General features: G+C 27.0%; 1 protein-coding gene across 2 annotated transcripts in view; it reads right to left on the bottom strand.

The window, feature by feature from the left end:
• Nucleotides 1–539: 539 nt before the first annotated feature.
• Nucleotides 540–18,862, bottom strand: part of LOC112597940 — a 293,289-nt gene continuing 274,966 nt past the window's right edge. The window contains exons 3-6 of one of the 2 annotated variants that reach the window (XM_025344198.1): nucleotides 9,661–9,796; nucleotides 4,149–4,282; nucleotides 3,151–3,481; nucleotides 540–957 (exon numbers count right to left, since the gene is read on the bottom strand). In XM_025344198.1, the coding sequence (XP_025199983.1) occupies nucleotides 857–957; nucleotides 3,151–3,481; nucleotides 4,149–4,282; nucleotides 9,661–9,796 (702 nt within the window). In that variant the 3' untranslated portion in view covers nucleotides 540–856. The remainder of the gene's footprint in view (nucleotides 958–3,150; nucleotides 3,482–4,148; nucleotides 4,283–9,660; nucleotides 9,797–18,862) is intronic. The other variant, XM_025344197.1, reaches the window with a different exon arrangement.

Here is an 18,862-nt window from a genome sequence, read left to right as displayed (position 1 = left end):
CCGTGATGGGCGGTGGACTTACAAATAAAAATCCACTATTAAGTTTTATCCATCTGGCACAACAATGATTTTAATTGTAAAATTAAATATTTATACTGTTTTCAACTTTCGGTAAGAAAGAAGATTTGTTCGTTATCGAGAAGTGAATAAAAAAAAGAAAAATGATCAACATAGTTTCATCACAACGTAACAAAATATACACTATAAGTTTTACACAATTTATATTTCCAAAGATACAATATAATATAATTAAAGATTTTTAACTACAGGGTGTTAGCATATTTTCAAGCGGTGACTAGCATATTATTTATCATGATAATATAACAATATTATTTTTAAATATGTATTATAATATATATATACACAGCTGGCGATTTTTTTTTTTTTTGAGAATTAATAGATATAATCGAACCACGCTCTATCCTCATATGATATTATTAGCTTATGTACATGATAATATATTTAAACACTAAACAATTTATATAAATAAAAATTCAATAAAAAATATGTTACAATAAAATAGTAAATAATAATAATTATTTAACAATGATTGAAATCGTTTTCAAAGTTTACAATGTAAACAATAGATTACAAGGAAATGTAACAAATGAAGGATAGTGTTAAATTATAAAACAATTTACATGCCCCATATTTAAAGGCTGATTTTCAAAACACAGTAAAAGTCTTAGGTATTAACATTTTAAAAACTAAAATTAACTTATGACTTAAAATTGTTCATCTTTTCATTTTTTTTTTACTATTTTATTTTTAAAATTAATTTTCTTTTGATATTGTTATTGTTAAAGTATTGTTGTCTCACATAAGTCTGTGATATTGATTAAATTGCGGTAAATCGCTACCGTAGAAGTACAATAAACAACGACGCTGACACATAGACTGCGATCTCGTTGATGTGGAGTGATTGAGCAATGTATATGGGAAGCGAGTTGCTCGATGCTGTAAAAATAATTATAAATAAATATTAGTTATTTGAAATTATATTAAAGTGAGCTTTCGTGTTATTTTCTACATATATTTTATAAAGTAATAAAATCGACAAGAGTAATAAACAGTAATTAAATAACAGTACAAACATAATACAGTAATTTTACAAGCATGCATAAAATCATTATATTATAGGTACCAAATCTATCACTTGAAATTTTAGGTCAAGATAATTTTTGATAGTTAGTTATAAAATATTTCTAAATCGTAAATTCTATAAACAATATTAATATACATAATATATGTATATATATCAGACTACTGCATACATAAAATAGTTTTACGTGATGATCGAATATAGGCGTGGCTTGAGAGTTAACATATTAAATTTACGAAGTAAAATATTCAGGAATAAATACGAGTTACTACTATATTATTGAAATATTTGAAGAGCACTGCGTGTGACACAACGCTTTATAAACGAGCATAGGTGAAGTACAAAAAAAAATTATATTATGAATGTTATCATTATTTGTTGAGAGTAAATTTTTAATATAACCAATAACATATCCCATATCCAACAACCGAAATATAGATATCAGGATATCAGGATTTAAATTACATATATTAAAAATGTCAAAAATAATTAGAAAATTAATATGTTTAAAGAAGTGGATATATTATTATAATATCATATCATTTAAATTAATTTGAATTAGGTATGTAAAATCATTGTAGTATTATCAAATGTTATATTTTGAAATACTTTTCAAGTTTTATACTTATACACATATAGTAATAATAACGATATTTATCCTAATAAACTAAGTATAATGTATAGAAATAATATATCCACATAATGCTTATTAGATATGTACATATGTGCATAACTCCATGCCGTAATTTATATCCAAAAACCGATTGCGATAGAGCTAAAAAGATCTATAAATAACTCTTAGAGTTCTAATATATTTAGATTTATTAGGAAGAATAAAAATTTCTTAAAATTTTGTGAACAATGAGAAAACCAAAAATCAGGTATTACAATAAACCAAAAATTTTTACAAACATGAACTTTTAACATAAAATTGAACTGATTATACTACTTAACTTCTCTATAATATATTCAATAATATTTAGAAACTTTTAGGAAATGTGTGTTTGTTCATTAGCATAACATAAATACAACTTAAACATTTAAACACATTTTAATAATTAAATAATCCAGGTTTATATTATGATTATTAGTTGTGTATGTTAGAATCTGAATGTTTTACATAAAATAATTAAATAAAGTATCATATGTTGAGTAACCGTACGAATAAATTTGATCTGTATAATAAAATACGAAGAGTACTATTTCTATTACCCGAAATAAACTTATCAAACAAAAAAAAAAAAATAAAAATATAAAATAAATATAAGATAATACAGATAATAAATTAAAACTTAGTAATTCGATATGATATGCAGATGATATTATATCAAGCAATAATAATAATTATTAACAAATAATAGTAACTAAAATAATAGTGAAATAATGGCATTTTCCAAGGAATTGTATCATATACAGGTAAACGACAAAGGACCACATAGAGAAACGCATTATTATAACATCATAAATTATAAGGTTGCTCACGATGACAATGTCTCGACAGCTGAAAGCCAAAGACTTACCTAAAATTTATGCCTAATATATAATATAATGCTATATTAATAATCTATATTATTTTGTTCACCGGTCCTTCTTTCTATCTGATCTTCGCCCCATGCATAAATTATGGGAGCTCTAAAGTGCAAATCTCCGTATGCCATACGTCTTTGTATTCAAACAAATTTTCTCAGTCATTTCCACGATAAACCAAAGATCTATACGTTATGTATATTAGCTTGCAGTTCACAATATTTAACATATAATCGATGTTGTACTTTTTACGACAACACTGAAAAGTCGAATAATTGGACTTTTGTATAATTAATTAACCGGATATTTCACGAAAAAAAAAAAAAATCATATTTTTTTTCAGTATATAAGTATTGCTTACCCGCTAAAATAACGCGTATAACAAATAAAAATCCTCATAAATTTTATATACATTTGTTTCATCTTAATTATCACTCGTAAATTAAACACGTTTTACTAGCTTTGCGCAATATGCCATTTTCTTGCGTAAAGTAGAAAATGAGTGGCGTCGTTACGCTTACCGTGAACGGGATCAGCACGGGAATCGGCGTCTTGTTCGTCACCGCTTGTTAGTCCGTCGTCGGCAGCCGGGAATGGCAATCCAGTGGCGAGTCTCGGTCGGTGAGCCAGCGCGCTCTGCTCCTTTGACTTCCAGTACACTGTGCCCAATGTGGCCACGCACTTGAGTTTCATGTCCCGGTCGAGCCTGTTCCGGTGCAGCTGGTGGCCGCCGGAGCCTGGCGACCGGAAGTGTTGCATGCCAGCCTCGAACTTGAGGCCCAACGTGGTGACCATCAGCCCCTCGCGACCGACGTAATCCGTGTACGGGCCCCGCAGATACGAAGAGTTTACCTACGATAACGACATAATATTGTTATATTATTCATATTAAGAACCTGGAATTGTATGCATTTGCATAATTCTATCGAATAGTAAATTAAAATAACTAAATACGACAAAAATTAGAATCTGAGCCTATTATTGAATTATAAAATCACATTATATAATATAGACACGTATATTAGATTACAGAGGGTGGACTCTGAGGTTAAGAGGCATGCTAGAAGTTGATAGAGATGAAACCAAAGCTAACTTATTTTTTTTTCAATTGAATAGTGAAGTAAGAATAGGAGCAATGTTAAAACAAAACCTTAAGCCACCGAGTTACTAAGGCGAGCTGACACATTTTTTCAACCAATGTCTTATTGATCACTATACCCACTTTTTTTAAATGGTTTACACTGACATACCCGGGTAGATACTTAAGAGTTTTTTTTAAATTTTTTCCAATTAATCTTAATAATGTAAAAACTATTACTACAATGATAAAATTTATATTTTACTATGATGTAATTGTATAATCTGCAAATGTATGCTTACAAATATCAAAGACACGTATAGTGTCATGTTATATTTAATCTATGTCATCATCATAGTATATAGTTAAATTCATTCTAATCGAAATAATAATAGTTGTAATTAAAAAGACATATTTTTATAAAAATAAACGCATATCAACCTGTTCGCCATTGATGTACCAGGCCAGATGTACAGCGGGTTTTGATCTCCCGGAAGTACAGTTCACGTTAACAGTGTCTCCAGGTTTATACCGATCTTGTCCACCAGATATGCGAGGGCCTTCATCAGGCGGGGCTGAAAAAAATAATTAAAATATATACAATGTGAACATAATATTTTGTAATGACTTCAAATTATTTAAAAAGAAATAATACTGTAAAAAACGTTCAGTTTTTTGAATAACGAGGATGTACAATTAATAATTTATTCAAAAAAGTTACTAAGGTGAACATATATTATACATATATATATAAATACATAATATACATAATCCATATCTTCTAATAAGACAGCTACTATTATCATGTACTATTTTATCCGACTTTAAAAAGCTTAATAATTCAAGAATATTATTCGTTTGAATTTCGATTTATACATCAATAATCAATATACAAAAAAAATACCCCATTTTTAATTTTAAGTAAAAAGAGCAGTTTTTGTTTGAATAAAAAAATGTTTTCATCATCACTGGTACACTGTAAGTCATAAAAAAGTCCCAAGTATATAAAAATACGATCTAAGAGCATATTTAAAAATACTGAAAATTCAAATTTTAATTCATGCTTAGAGTAAATCAGCAGTTAGCAACATGTTAGAAAATGACCATCAACCGTTAAAATATATTATTACGGAATAGACCACGAAGTTTTTCCATATTGGCTATCGATGAAAACCACCAATCTTACTCGTATATGTAGAAGTTATGCCCGATAAATAGGAACACGCATCGTACACGGACTTTATTAAATTCTGAGGAACGTTATTTAATACGTTTCGGCTGTAAGAGACGTTTTGGAAATGTTTATGTCGATATCAATACGCAATTTGAGACTTTCTGATGGTGGAAATCCCACGCGTAAACTGTATATAATATACGTAGGTACGACTGTACTCGTAGTTTTGTGGTTTAATTTTTTTTTTTTTTTAACTAGTTTTATGCCAGTGGAAAAAATATTGTCGCAACTCGGTGTCCAACGTCGCATCGTTAATCAGCCTATTCGAAAAACTTTTACTCGTTTTACAACTTTTTTCTTGTCTAGCGATATTGCGAAATAACATTTCATTATAGAAGTTTGAAATGTCTATGAGAGGCATCGCAACTAACTGCCACAGGAACTTGTAAACGAAATATTTATTATCTCTGTCAAGTCGGAGAAGAGTGAGAATACCAACCTAATTTCGACTTTTAGTCTGGAAAAAAGTTTTTTTTTTTTTTTTAAAACGGGATCATTAACTTTTAAAAATTTAAAAGAAAAAAAAAAAAAAAAAAAAAAAAAAAAAATAAAAACATAAATAACATTATAAAAATGTGAACAAAATTTATATTAAACAAGGAGTTTATAGAAAAAAATTAAAAAAATAAAAATATTGCATTGGAATTTGAAAAAAAAAAGTAAATCAGTACAGGCTTTTTAAAATGATGAATCTTTGCTCTCTACCTTCAGAGTAATTTAATAATATTCACCTCCTTTTAAAAATTTACACATTAATAGAAAAAAAGGTTTGGTGTAAACTTATTATGATGTAAAATGTTGGTAAAAATTACTTATAGATTCTAAATTTTAGTTGTATCATTAATGGTTTTAAATAAAACGTAGAAAATACCCACATAATTATCTAGAATTGATGTTTATCAGACAAGATAGGTTCTTAATATCCTATTTCTTTTTTGTCTGGCTTATTTTTGTTTAAATTTACTTTATTTTATTTTTTTTTTTTTTTTTGACAGATTTAAAATTCCTTGCATAGTTTTAGAAATTAATTTCTTGCGATAAAAAAGAAGAAAACTTAATAATAAAATTACGATGTAGGTAAGGTTTTGGTTATATCGTATTATGAGTTAATACTTAATAATTGATGTTCAATAATTTTTGATAAAAAAATGTGAAATTAATGTGTTCTTTTAATTTTTTAATGACCAACTAAATAATTAAATTTCATTAATTTGTCATATGAAATCACAGTGCAATTAACAAAGTGTGTGATATTCTTAAAATGCATATTTTAAGCATCCTAATCAGATTTTAAGAGGCAGGATGATGATTGTGAACTGATTTTAACATTTAAACATAAAAGTTCCACCTATACAAAAGATAACATTACATTTTGTCACTTAAATAACATAATATAATAGCGATATCGCGCATCCATTAGGTTTTGCTATTGTATACTTACTATGTCTTATTACCAATAGGTATTTTAATAAAATGACATCAAGCAGTAGGTAAGTCATATATATATATATATTGATTTATTTTTATGAAAGAAATGTAAGGAATCATCATGAAATCCATTGCTAGAGATAAATTTTGCTTATACACGTACACACACGTATATTTATGGTTTAGTAGTTTTTTTTTTTATCGTAAACGTCGTAATGATCTTCCGCCGTTAGCGCATATAATTTACCAATCGAATCGACTCGGTTATAGCAACGAGATTACGCATATAAGTGTATATCCACCGAAAGACCGATGCACATATATATATATTATATAAGTAATATACTTGTCTCCTACCTACAGTTTGAGTGGTAGACAGTGGCGCGCTCGAGAGGGTCGGATTGAATTGGATCGCCGAGACAAAGGCGCGCCACCGAGTTAAACCAATTTGCACGTGCGACGACAATATTCTCGTATATATCGGGTTTTACGAGGCGCCGGGGACTGAGGACTACGGTGGATGTATATTGTTCCCGGTCGTTTAAAACGCACTAAGGTTGAATAAATATTTGGTCGAGTACCCGGAGACTTTTACGTGTAATATATACTCTTAGGTCCTTTTCTCTGATCCTGTAGTGTAATAAACGTGTAATAATATGCACCTCGTTGACGACGACGACGATTAAGAGACGGTAGATAGTATTCTAAATACAATCGGTCACTGGAAATGTTTTCTCCTGATAAAAATGTATTGTTTTTACGCGGAATAAAATGAATCATAGACAATAATTACCAGGAAAATTACGCATCATCATAGGCGTTTTCTGTGTAAGGACTAACGCCTTAATCATTATTCTACTCGGGTGGAATTCATTTGACAGTGCATAAAATATTTATCAGACGTTTTAAATTAATGGAATTTAATAATAGCTATACGCTAATAATAAGTAGTCTGTAGATGTAAGCATAGTTGTAAAAGTAGTATTGTAGTAGTAGTAGAATTTGGAACAACTCCGCTATTGTCAAAAACGATTTACATCATTTTCTGATTATAAACAATAGTTCTTAATACTATACTTATTTAGTCTTATATTATTAGCTTTATATAATAGAACAAGTTGTGATTCTGAGGTAACTACTATGTTGACAATTATGTTACACTAAAAAGTAACTAACAACATATTTTTTTTAGGTAAGGCATTTTAGCAAATATTTTAAAAATGCTCCATGAACAATTTTTTTTCCGTAAAATAATAAACCCTGAAACATCGTCAGTTTAAAAAGGAAAATGGTGTAATTAATAGCACGAGTTAATAATTGAAATAACAAGCAAATATTCGTGTGGTTATTGAGTGAATACCATGGTTTAGAGGTAAGCATTAATTAAGTATTTATATTTAACTCTTGGATATAGTATAATGACATTTATTGATTTTTGTGGCTAAAATGCTTTTTATAGGGTTAACATTTTCAAATGCCTTTCCTCTATTGCGTAATATTACGGGTCAAACATAAGCAACTCGTTAGATTTCAATGTATACCTAGGTGCAAATCATTGCAAAGTAAATAATTTAAATTTGATATTGTAATAAAATGTAAAATCATTGTCTATTTGATTTAATATTTTATTTGGTTCTTTAGCTTTTTTAATTAATTTGGTTTATTTACAGACGCATAAATTAATTTATTTGCTACATTTTTTATCCTTAACGTTTGTGTTGATCTGTTTAAATTTAAATATTTTTTTTCTTCTCAAACAATTAATGGTTTAATGAGTGATCGAGTTAATAATTTAAAAGTGTTATGAACGGTTCACATTAATGTATATTATATTTTATATACTTATATATTTATTTATTTATTTAAGACAAACGCCATATAGGCTAAAGCATAAATGTATCACAAATTATGAAATCAATAAAATTACAATTACATTTCTTAATTTATAAATCACATGAGCATATCAAATAATTAATACGTAAACTTAAAAGTAAAAAATACTTAAAAAACGGGTATACTGGATGAAATTTATTAATAATAAAAAAAGTATAAGCAGAACTTAATTTCTAATTTCAAAATTCTCTCAAAAAGGTTATTCTAATCAAAACTGGTTCGGTGGGTTTTGATGTGAAAAATGGAGTATGATCTAGAGTTTTATAGAAAGGAATAAGCACTAATAGAGGGAAACATGATATTGAGCCATTTATCAACTTCGAAAAAAAAAGGAAATATCTGTTTTTTTATGGTATATAAAGTATTGATATTGAGAATATTTTGAATATTATTAAATGAATTGCGGTTGTTTTTATTCAATACATTATTTTTATAACCAATATAGCGCAAAAATCTTTTCTTCAGTCTATTCAGTTTTTCAATTTGGTAAATAGAAAATGGGCAATATACTATTGATTCATATTCAGATAAAGAGCAAACTAAAGCACGGCATATATCCTTAAAGGATGAAATTGATCTAATTAAAAATTCCAATGTTCTCATAGCTTTTAAAGTAATTTGATCAATACGAAATAAAAACATAGGATTCGATTGAAAAATAATACCAAGATCGTGTACCGTCTCATCCTCAAGTTAAGACAAATTATCAATTTTATAGATAAAGTTTTTTATTTATTTTCGTTTGGTAATATGATATTTTAAAACATTTAAATAATTTTGGAGAGTAAAATAATTCTTTGTCAGAAATTATGTAGTAGAATTTAAGTCAGCAAAAAGTTGTGGTAAAAATATAGTAATAATTGTCAGTAATAAAATGATAAACGTAGACATTTTTTTACTAAATGCTATGATAACAAAGTAATAAGTGTTTTAGTTAAGAAATAAGCTTTATTCTACATTAACAAAAACGACTGATATGAAGATGGACGTTTCACTGGTATAGCAAGATAAGCTTCTAATACGTGATATAAATACTTATAAGACAGAAAGATTGTATAATAATCAATGTTTAATTGGTAACAAAAACGAATAGGAGTCGACGATCATGAAATGAAACGAGAGTTCAAACGCGGGAACTGATATCGAATAAATATGAATGATAGGTAGTACTAATTTATTAAAATTTAAAATAATACTATTGAATAAAACGTATAAGATACGCAATTAAGTTGAAATGAAGAAAGCGAAAAAAATTCATGTGACATCAAGCGCTGCACAAACTGTACTTTATGTGTTGAATAGTCTTTAGTTTTGAGTTTTGGAAATTAGAAACCCATTGAAAATACAAATAAATACAAATGGTGTTTTAAGTTTTGTTAATGACGAAACAAAACTTACCGACTGTAAGCATAGAACTATGGTTGGTAACTGTTTGAAACGACGGTGCTTCGGCAGAGACTTCACAGCGGTATTTACCGCTACTCGCCAATTCTAAAGGTCTCAGAACAACGCTTTCTGCCGTAGACAGCTTTTCCTGAAATCAAACAAAGAGCAATAAGATGTTAATGTTATTTCGCAAAAAACATACACCAAATGTAAACTGCTTAAGTTTTTCGGTATTAATACACAAGTATCAGATTTATTATTATGAGCTATAATTTGGTGCATGCGTTAATCGTCAACAGAAATTTTTAACTTTTCTGGACGCATTTCCGGAATTTGAAACGGGCAGTAACGTCATCAAGTTGTTATTTATCAATATCACGAAAATAATGTGGCATGCGTAATTCAACTGTTGTAATGTTGAGTTATAATATTATGATATTATCATAACGAAAACTATTTTTACCAAACGCTGTCAGTGACGTGCGTTTGTGGTAAGTATCAGATACGTGACGGAAATACCACCGCGGCTTGGAGGTTAATAACCATAATAATAGTTATTATTCTTTTTACATGCATTTAGTATATGTCATAGTCTTTAATAAGATTGCGTTTAATTTACCATCAAATGCTAACGCTATAATTTCTATCGAATTAAGACCGCGATAATGGCTTTGCGAGGTACGCACACTAATAATCAACGTATATATTATGTCACCGGAAAATGCATATTAGCGGGTTCTTGTCGAACGTCTTCTATTCTAACCACTCCCACCACAGCCACAATAAACCTTTTATTTCACAACCCGAGCTTCTAACTTACTGCACGATGATTCACCACGTATCATCGAATTTTATCTAAAACACCCGTTTAACGAGTTCAATCACTTTCACCGTCTTTGTGACGTGCATGCGCAGTTATGATAGCACTCGTATATTACATAATTTAAATACCACGAAGTAAACATGTTTTTCATAGTAGATACGGAATTATGAAACTCACTAAAACAATGTCATAAAACACAGTATCGAAACACATAACTATTTAACTATACCAAACGACACGGATGTTTTTTATTGATGATGTCAAGAGGGTTGCTCTTCCTCTCTCCAAAGAAATTTAGAAACATCTCGTCTTTCTATTATGTTGTCACGTGTTAGTACGTACGTATAAAAAAAATAAACATGTATCGTAAAATTTGTATGGCAACTTACTTTTATTAGTAAATATTCGTATACTAATTTTGGCATAAAAATCATTTTTATCATTTATATTATACTCGAAATTTGGTTACTAAAATTGATAAATTTATTATGTTACATATTAGGATTATTTTTACTGAGTAAGTAACTATTGCGTAGTAATATGACGTTATGCTTGCTATGGTATAATACACGAAAATAATACACATTAAGTCTATTACAGTTAAACGTAAAAGTTAAAAGAGTAGATTAATAGGGATAAGAGCGTACTCGATGCGTGAATTAAAGAAAAAACATTGTGTCAATCATCGTTTATTCAGTACACCTATACTACGATATAAGATATAACACGTCATACTATTCTGTTCCGTAAAGAAACTTAAGTCAGAAGACAAATCTAGATTATTTCATTTTTTCGTGAAAATAAATTCGAACAATTAGTAGTCGATGAGTTACAAAAAATAAAAATAGATGTAAAATAAATCATAAATGTATAGCGTATAAAAGTATATTAAAGTAACAAATTTAAATATTTATGTAATACGGCGTTTTGCTTATGCAATTTTATTAAGCTATGGTTTTTTTTATAAATGAAGGCAATATTCTGTACGGATGCTATGATAAACGGCTTTTTCGTAGTAAATAAATCACTAATAAATAAAATAAGTACCTATATATGTTGAATGTTAACGTTTATATAATATATAATAATATGATAGATTATTATGGATTTGAAATATTCACTTACATAATCATGTCAAATGGCAATATTTAAAACTTTTAATGCCAATATTAAATGATTAAAAATAAATTAAATAAAAGTAAATTTAAACACATAGGATTTTAATTCAATAAAATAATTCGACATTTATCATTACTGCATCTCAATAAAGATGGTTAATACTTTATCACTGTTGTCCTTTCAAGTATTTTTATTTTTTTTATTTTACATTGACGAGTATTATAACAACAGACAAAATTTTTCCAATATGTTATTAGTCTATGATTTTAACAAGCATATTATATCAACTATTCAATAAATCTATATCAATATTGAATTCGTAAAATTATTTAGAAAACAGACGTTGAAATTAATTTCGTACTATGAAAAATCCGACCAAGGATATAATAATAATGATGTAGTATATTTTTCCACCACCCGTAAATTATAGTAAATCGTGTACTGTTATCTTGATATACAAGCAGACGACTCTACTATATAATTCAAAAATGGGAAGTGAAGGTGATTTCCGCCAACGAAAAATCAGGATGCTTGGATAATAAAAAAAGATATATAGTCCATTTATTTTGTTATTTTGAGTACACGTTCGATCAGTGCGACATTAAATCTAATGTAAATCAACCAAGTGTGATTTTACATAATTTGTAAATTATTGAAAAAAATATCTTATTTTACGTAAGATAGTATATTTCAATATATTTGAGTAATATTCGAATCGAAAGGCTTATATATAGTTGATCACAGTTCTATTAAATCACTATATATGCTGTGTACAGAAATAAACTTTTACTAAATCCAAATTGCATAAATTTATAGATACGACGTGTTTCTGTAAAAGTATATATTATCATACATAATACACATACAGGATTGATGTTTAACATAGGACTTATTATATTAGCTAACTATATTATACATTTTTATTGTAATCATTAAAATCATTATTTTTATTGAAGTAATTTTTTAATTTTTTAATCTGTTTTAAATATCTATAAATGTTATTTTTTATATATGTTATTGTTGGATTTCTTGATTTTCAGTTTACATTTTTATATGTCAAGGAGACTGAAAAATTATTATTTATAACTTCATACTAGGCGATTCAACAATTATCTATCTACTTTTTTTTTATCAATAATGCAGTAATTAAAAATTTGATTTTTAGAATTTTTAAATAAACGTAGACCATACTTTTAAGCTCGTGAGATTTTTTTTACTAATAATAAAGTGACAAATTCTGAGGAGAAAAAATTCTATTTATTAAATTATAACTCTCTTTTCTACTGTAAATTATTTAATAGCTAATTTGGGCGTATGGTTGGGCGTGAAATTGCTTATTGTAGCATCAGCCCTGTTACCATTTAAGTTTACTATTTTATTTAATTATTATTATACGATTTGTATTAATTATAAATACATCTTTATTTTTTGAGTGATGTTTTTGTTTTTTATTTTTTTCATTGGATATTTCTAGTGAGTAAATAATAACAACCAACAAGTGAAATAATTCTGAAATGCGTGGTCTTACAAATACTTATATAGATATTTAATATTGCATTAATTTATTTATAAAATGAGGAATCAAAATTAGCGAAAGAATTTTAGTAATGAATAGCATATATTAATAATAATTCAAATTCAGTAAAATTATTTAAATTTAATCATAAAAAATAAATATCTATAATAACGATAAGAACATTAATTAATAAATATCCATTTAAAAATCATGAAAAAAAGTCAGGGATAATAATAATTTATTTTGAAGATGTATTATACTTGTTTAGATTAAACAATCTTTTTATAATTATGTTTTTATTGATGTTTTACAGTGATTATAAGAGATTTTTGTAGCAAGAATGTTTTAGGTTTTACCGAATAATTCATGCTTTGCTTTTCAATGTTCTGAAAAGTTTACTTTTCTTAAGATGTTTATCGATTAAAACGGTATTTTTTTTTTGTGTTGATAGTCTTTACAATATTAAAAAAAATGAACCTCTCATTTGTTTAACGTATTTTACAAGCGAGTGTTTATTTTTCCCAAGGATAAACATCAATTTTCTTTTAAAAATATATATTTGTACTTATTTCACGAATTAATAAATTTATTTTTCAATGTTATTTTAGCTTAATTCACTCAAAAACACTTTAATTTCATATCTATAACTTAAGAATATTTAATGGACATAGAATATAATAAAACAAATTAATTTCTTTAAATTGTTTATTTAGCTGATCATAAAAATAAAGTAAAAAGTGGATTTTTTGGAAAGTGCGTCTTAAAATAAAATAAATCACTTTTATAAATGTAATTCATGCAAAAAAGCAGTTTAATTTTCTAGGAATTTGTATTATTCATTTTTGAATATTTAGAACACCATTTACGTTGTGAAAACGTAGAGAATATCGTTTTATGTTATATTCTTTAACCTCTAGAGTCTAAAACTTTATCTGTTGTTAGTATGTAGTTTTATAATATTCCAATGTAATGACTGTATGTAAACGTCCTAAAACACTTGTTGATTCTTAAAACGACTGACCCAAGAAAAATAAAATTATATCATCGAATGCATATCTTGGAAATGATACTTCTATAATGTTATATTTATAACTGTATGTATATGTTAATATTATACGAACTGAAATTGAAAATTCCATGCAACAATATAGTGATATTATATATAAAGATGTATAAGCACGCCACCGATAAAATGGGGAAATCAGGTACGCATATCTACTTTTAAAGCGCAAAAAAGCGACATAAAAAGCAACGGTCAAGTCTTCATTTATATTTAACTCGGAGTGCGCGTTTTTTTTTCTTTTTCTTTTGCTCATTTTTTTCCACGTTTTTCATCCTTTTTCTAACGGATTTAACGGGACGCTTGTGTATATGTGCTGTGTGCACGGTGACGGAGGGTGTGTTTGCGTTTGGCGAGGGCTCTAAAAGGAAGGAGCGACGACATCATGAATATGTTTGCGCACGAACCCGCATTAGTCTAAACCTACGTATATTGTACGGACGAGTTTTCTGGATTTATTTTATTTTTGTATACAATATACTTCTTATATTCAATATGTGTTTACTACCTTCGAACCATCCTCAGACCACTGCCACCACCTTAACAGCTATTATAACTCTGTGGGTCATACACCCCGATTATATATAACAATCAAACATAAATAGCGAGTAACGTCGACATACTTCGAACTGACCATGCGTGAAAAACAGAATTGGAAACGTGCCTTTAAAGTGTAATATATATAATAAATTGATGAATGCTTGAGAAAATCGATAGACTATTTTATTAGGTCGGCATATAAGGAGAACGTCTTAAACATACTATTTATATAAATATGGTGAAAATAGTCGATATCTTTAGAGAAGATGCATTTTTTGCCATACTCTATTCAGAGATAAGCTGGTATTGTAGAAGTTAAAAAAAAATTGTCGGAGTGCTTATATAATTTTGTCACATCTTAATATTTCTGTTTTATTTTTATGCATAGAGTAATTCATTTATCGCTATGCAATTGAATTGTTGAATTCAGCCATCTCTGCACTTAGTTGTGTTGCTATAGTAGTATAGCTCTCTTACGCCTTTCCAACCTACATATTTTTAAATATATTATGCTTAAGATAAATGTTTTATCGCGAAAACTTTAAATGGACTGCAAAACCAATTTAAAAAGATAGATACTAGTTTTTTTAAATATATAAAAATAAAAATTTACCGAATTATTTATTTTTATGAGTTAGACGTAATAACTTATTATATTTTTCAGAATTTATTTTTACAAAGCATGGCAATATTGCAATTTAAAACGTTTATTTGCGCTTTTTCATTTATTCATTTACGTAAACATATATGGGCAGTTTGCGGTATATAAGTAAATATAACCATGTAATAAACGTTAGTATACATGTAATTTATGTGTAATGAATAAGGTATATAAAATAAAAAATGTATCAACCATATTATTTTATTTCACTATAAATTAAATTTGAATTAATGCAAATAAAAGCTTACAACTTCTCTACAAAAACCATAGAAATTCAATTGAAAATGATAAGAATATGTCTGTTTAGTTTTGCATATTTATATAACGTATCATAGTTATGTTCAACACATATTATTAATAGGACCATCACTGTAAATATGATATTAATTTTAACTAAAAAAGAATAAGAAATTAAATACTATACTGGCATATTTAATGTCCATTTTTTATCACCCTTCGTGGGCTAACAGTTATTTAATGTTTAATTATACGTTTGCGTTTAATATGCTATAGTATTATAAAATGTGTTGTGTTTTGAAAAAAAAACCTTCAAGCGAAATAAATCGTAAGTCTAACTAACAGCATTTATAAATATCGTTTCTACTCACACAACGTGTATAAATATTAAGTGAAAATTATAATTGTCTTATTATTTTAGTAAAAATTCATATTTAAATGCATATAACATGAATTTCATTGAACTATAAAATGAATGTGTAGACTGTTGAAATGAGGGTATCATTTTGGAGTTTCAAAGTAACAAAAACCAATTTTTTTATAAATAATTTTAAGAGGTCAATTTTCATTATTATTAAAAAGGTACACTTAAGTATTTACGTCCGTAGCAACATTGTAATAGTTAAATAGAGTTTTAATACGAATTTGAATATAAATAGAAAACTTCATAATTTATAATTAATTAATTCGAGTCAATATTTTAACATAAGTGTCATAAGTATGATAAGTTATTTAAATAAATTGTATCTTTGTATAAAATATTATTGTTAAACCAAATTCATGTGAATACAGAGAGTTTGCTAACGAATAAAGTTTTAAAGCAATTTATGAACACAGATGTACACCTATATTTAGCAGTGAAATAAACTTTAAAATCATAACACTAAGCTATATTTTATGGTTATTTAACAAATTCAAGGCAATTATCGTTAACTAGATATTTTTGTGATATATTTGTTGAACCTAATTGGCCGGGTCTTAATTTCGTAGTTATACTAAGCCACTTAAACATGTACCTATTTAAAAGTAAAATATTTCCAACTAAATGGGATAATTATTAAACATAATTAGCGATGAAATTTCAATTTTAATATAATATATGATGGAGATACTATTTCGTTTAAACGATTCATATTACCAAATTGGTTGAGAGAATCGAATTAATCGTAAACTATACATAGTAAAGGTTTACGACATAAATAACAACTGATCAGCCAGCATAATAAAAAAAAAAAAAAATAAAGAGGTTAAATATTGATTAATATTGTTCTTATTCATTCTGAGTAATCTTCAGTGACGTTTAAAGCGCAAGTGGAGTACAATATTTTAAATTTATAATAATAAGCAACAAATTATGGTAGTTACAATAATACACAATCATCTAACTAACTAATTAATTTAAAAGGGTCATGATTATGGATGATTACGAAAGGGGAAAACGCATAACTGGAACTGTTCTATAATAAACTTAACATCAAAAGTATATTATATGTTAAAAGGCTTGAATGGGCTGAAAACATGACGTGACGGAAAAAATGATAAAGAATGTTGTAATCAGGAATTATCTGGAAAACGTGAAAGGTCCATACAACGAGTATTGGGCAGAAACATAATACAAGAGCGGTTGATGTATCCAAACGATTAGAAGTCTTCATATTATATTTAAAAGGCTAAACAAGTTTAGTTTAAGCTATTAAGGGCCTCGAAGGCTTGTAAAGCGAAAAAAAAGTATCATAATATCTACGTATTTTATTTTAGTACATTTTCTCACTGTATCTATATGTACAAAATACATGCAATAAATCTATATATTGTAATGTGCATTGCGAATGAATAAATGTGGAGACAGGATATTACATTATTATCATGTCGTAGATTCGGATGGATTCTATTTTATCCCCTATACATAGCAAATGCTATATTTTTATATTTATTGTAGGTGGGTCGTATGAAAATAGGTGTTCATATATATATATATATATGTGTGTGTGTGTGTGTGTGTGTGTGTGTAAATGTATATATAATATATATTTATATTTAAGATAGCATTTAAGTTTGTAATTAATTCCCCAGTGTACAAGCCTGCGTAATTTATATGATTATAATTTGTCAAGTACTTATCAAAAACAAAAATGCTTAATCCGTAAGCGGCTCACATAAACCAAACTAATATCAGCTATTGACTTCAATCGATTTTTAAGTAAAAAAAAATTAGGCGAATCTGTTAATATGATTTATTCACAATGACAATAATTTATTGTTATATAAAAACTCAACTAACCTATTTATTTATATTTTTTCAAGTTCTATTTTAATTTATTAATAATTCCATAAATGTTTTTTCTATTTTACTGTAATTGTTCTGTAGTGCATTATTTATTCTGTGTTAACACCAGTGGATAATCGTATTCACACGCATTGCATATAAGCTTTAAAATATGTAATATTCATATGTTTTTATTCAGATAAATATGATTGTTAGGTAAATATTTTAGGCGCGTAATCTGTTTTATTATATACACAAATTTAGGTATCTTTTTACAAGAACCCTTATAACCTAATCTATATGGTTTTAAAAATAATATAATTTATTTATTTTCACAAACAGAAATTCTACAGAATGTTTTGAATTATTAAATACACGTTCATACTATAAGTCAAAATAAAGTCCTTGTTTACCGAGAACTGGATAACTCTAATTTAACTGTAGTTATATCTTGCATACACTAGTGGTATAACGCTGTATACGTATTCAATTATTCAATAGGTGAATAAATAACTTTTTCAAAACTAAATTTTTTTTTTTTTTATTTATTAAATTAAATAAATAAATTATTAAAACTTAAATAGAGACATTTATTTATTTAAAATCCTAATTTATAATAACAATATTCATAATTGTAGGTTTTTATTCTTAATTAAATTGTTTCTATGAATATTAAAAAAAAAAAAAAAAAATGTTTATGTAATTGAGAGATAAAATAATAGCTTGTCCAATATACAATTCAAAATCAACATGACTTTTTAGAAATTTAGAATATTGTTAATACTCAGTAACCGAAATCCTACGCATGGCAAGATATATTATACCATAGGAATGAAAACAAATTGTACAATGTATGTCTAGAAGATATTATATATTTAAATGTAATTTCAGTGTTATATTATTACTATCAAATCCTTCAAGTATACCTTATTGACATATACTGTATATAATATATTAAGTTACATATTCAATTTGCATATTGCAGGTATAAA

The sequence above is a fragment of the Melanaphis sacchari genome, unplaced genomic scaffold (genome assembly GCF_002803265.2).
Source record: "Melanaphis sacchari strain LSU unplaced genomic scaffold, SCAv2.0 Contig44_pilon_pilon, whole genome shotgun sequence".
NCBI lineage: Eukaryota > Metazoa > Arthropoda > Insecta > Hemiptera > Aphididae > Melanaphis > Melanaphis sacchari.
Note: the sequence above shows the minus strand (reverse complement) of the source record. Positions and strands in the feature narration are given on the sequence as shown.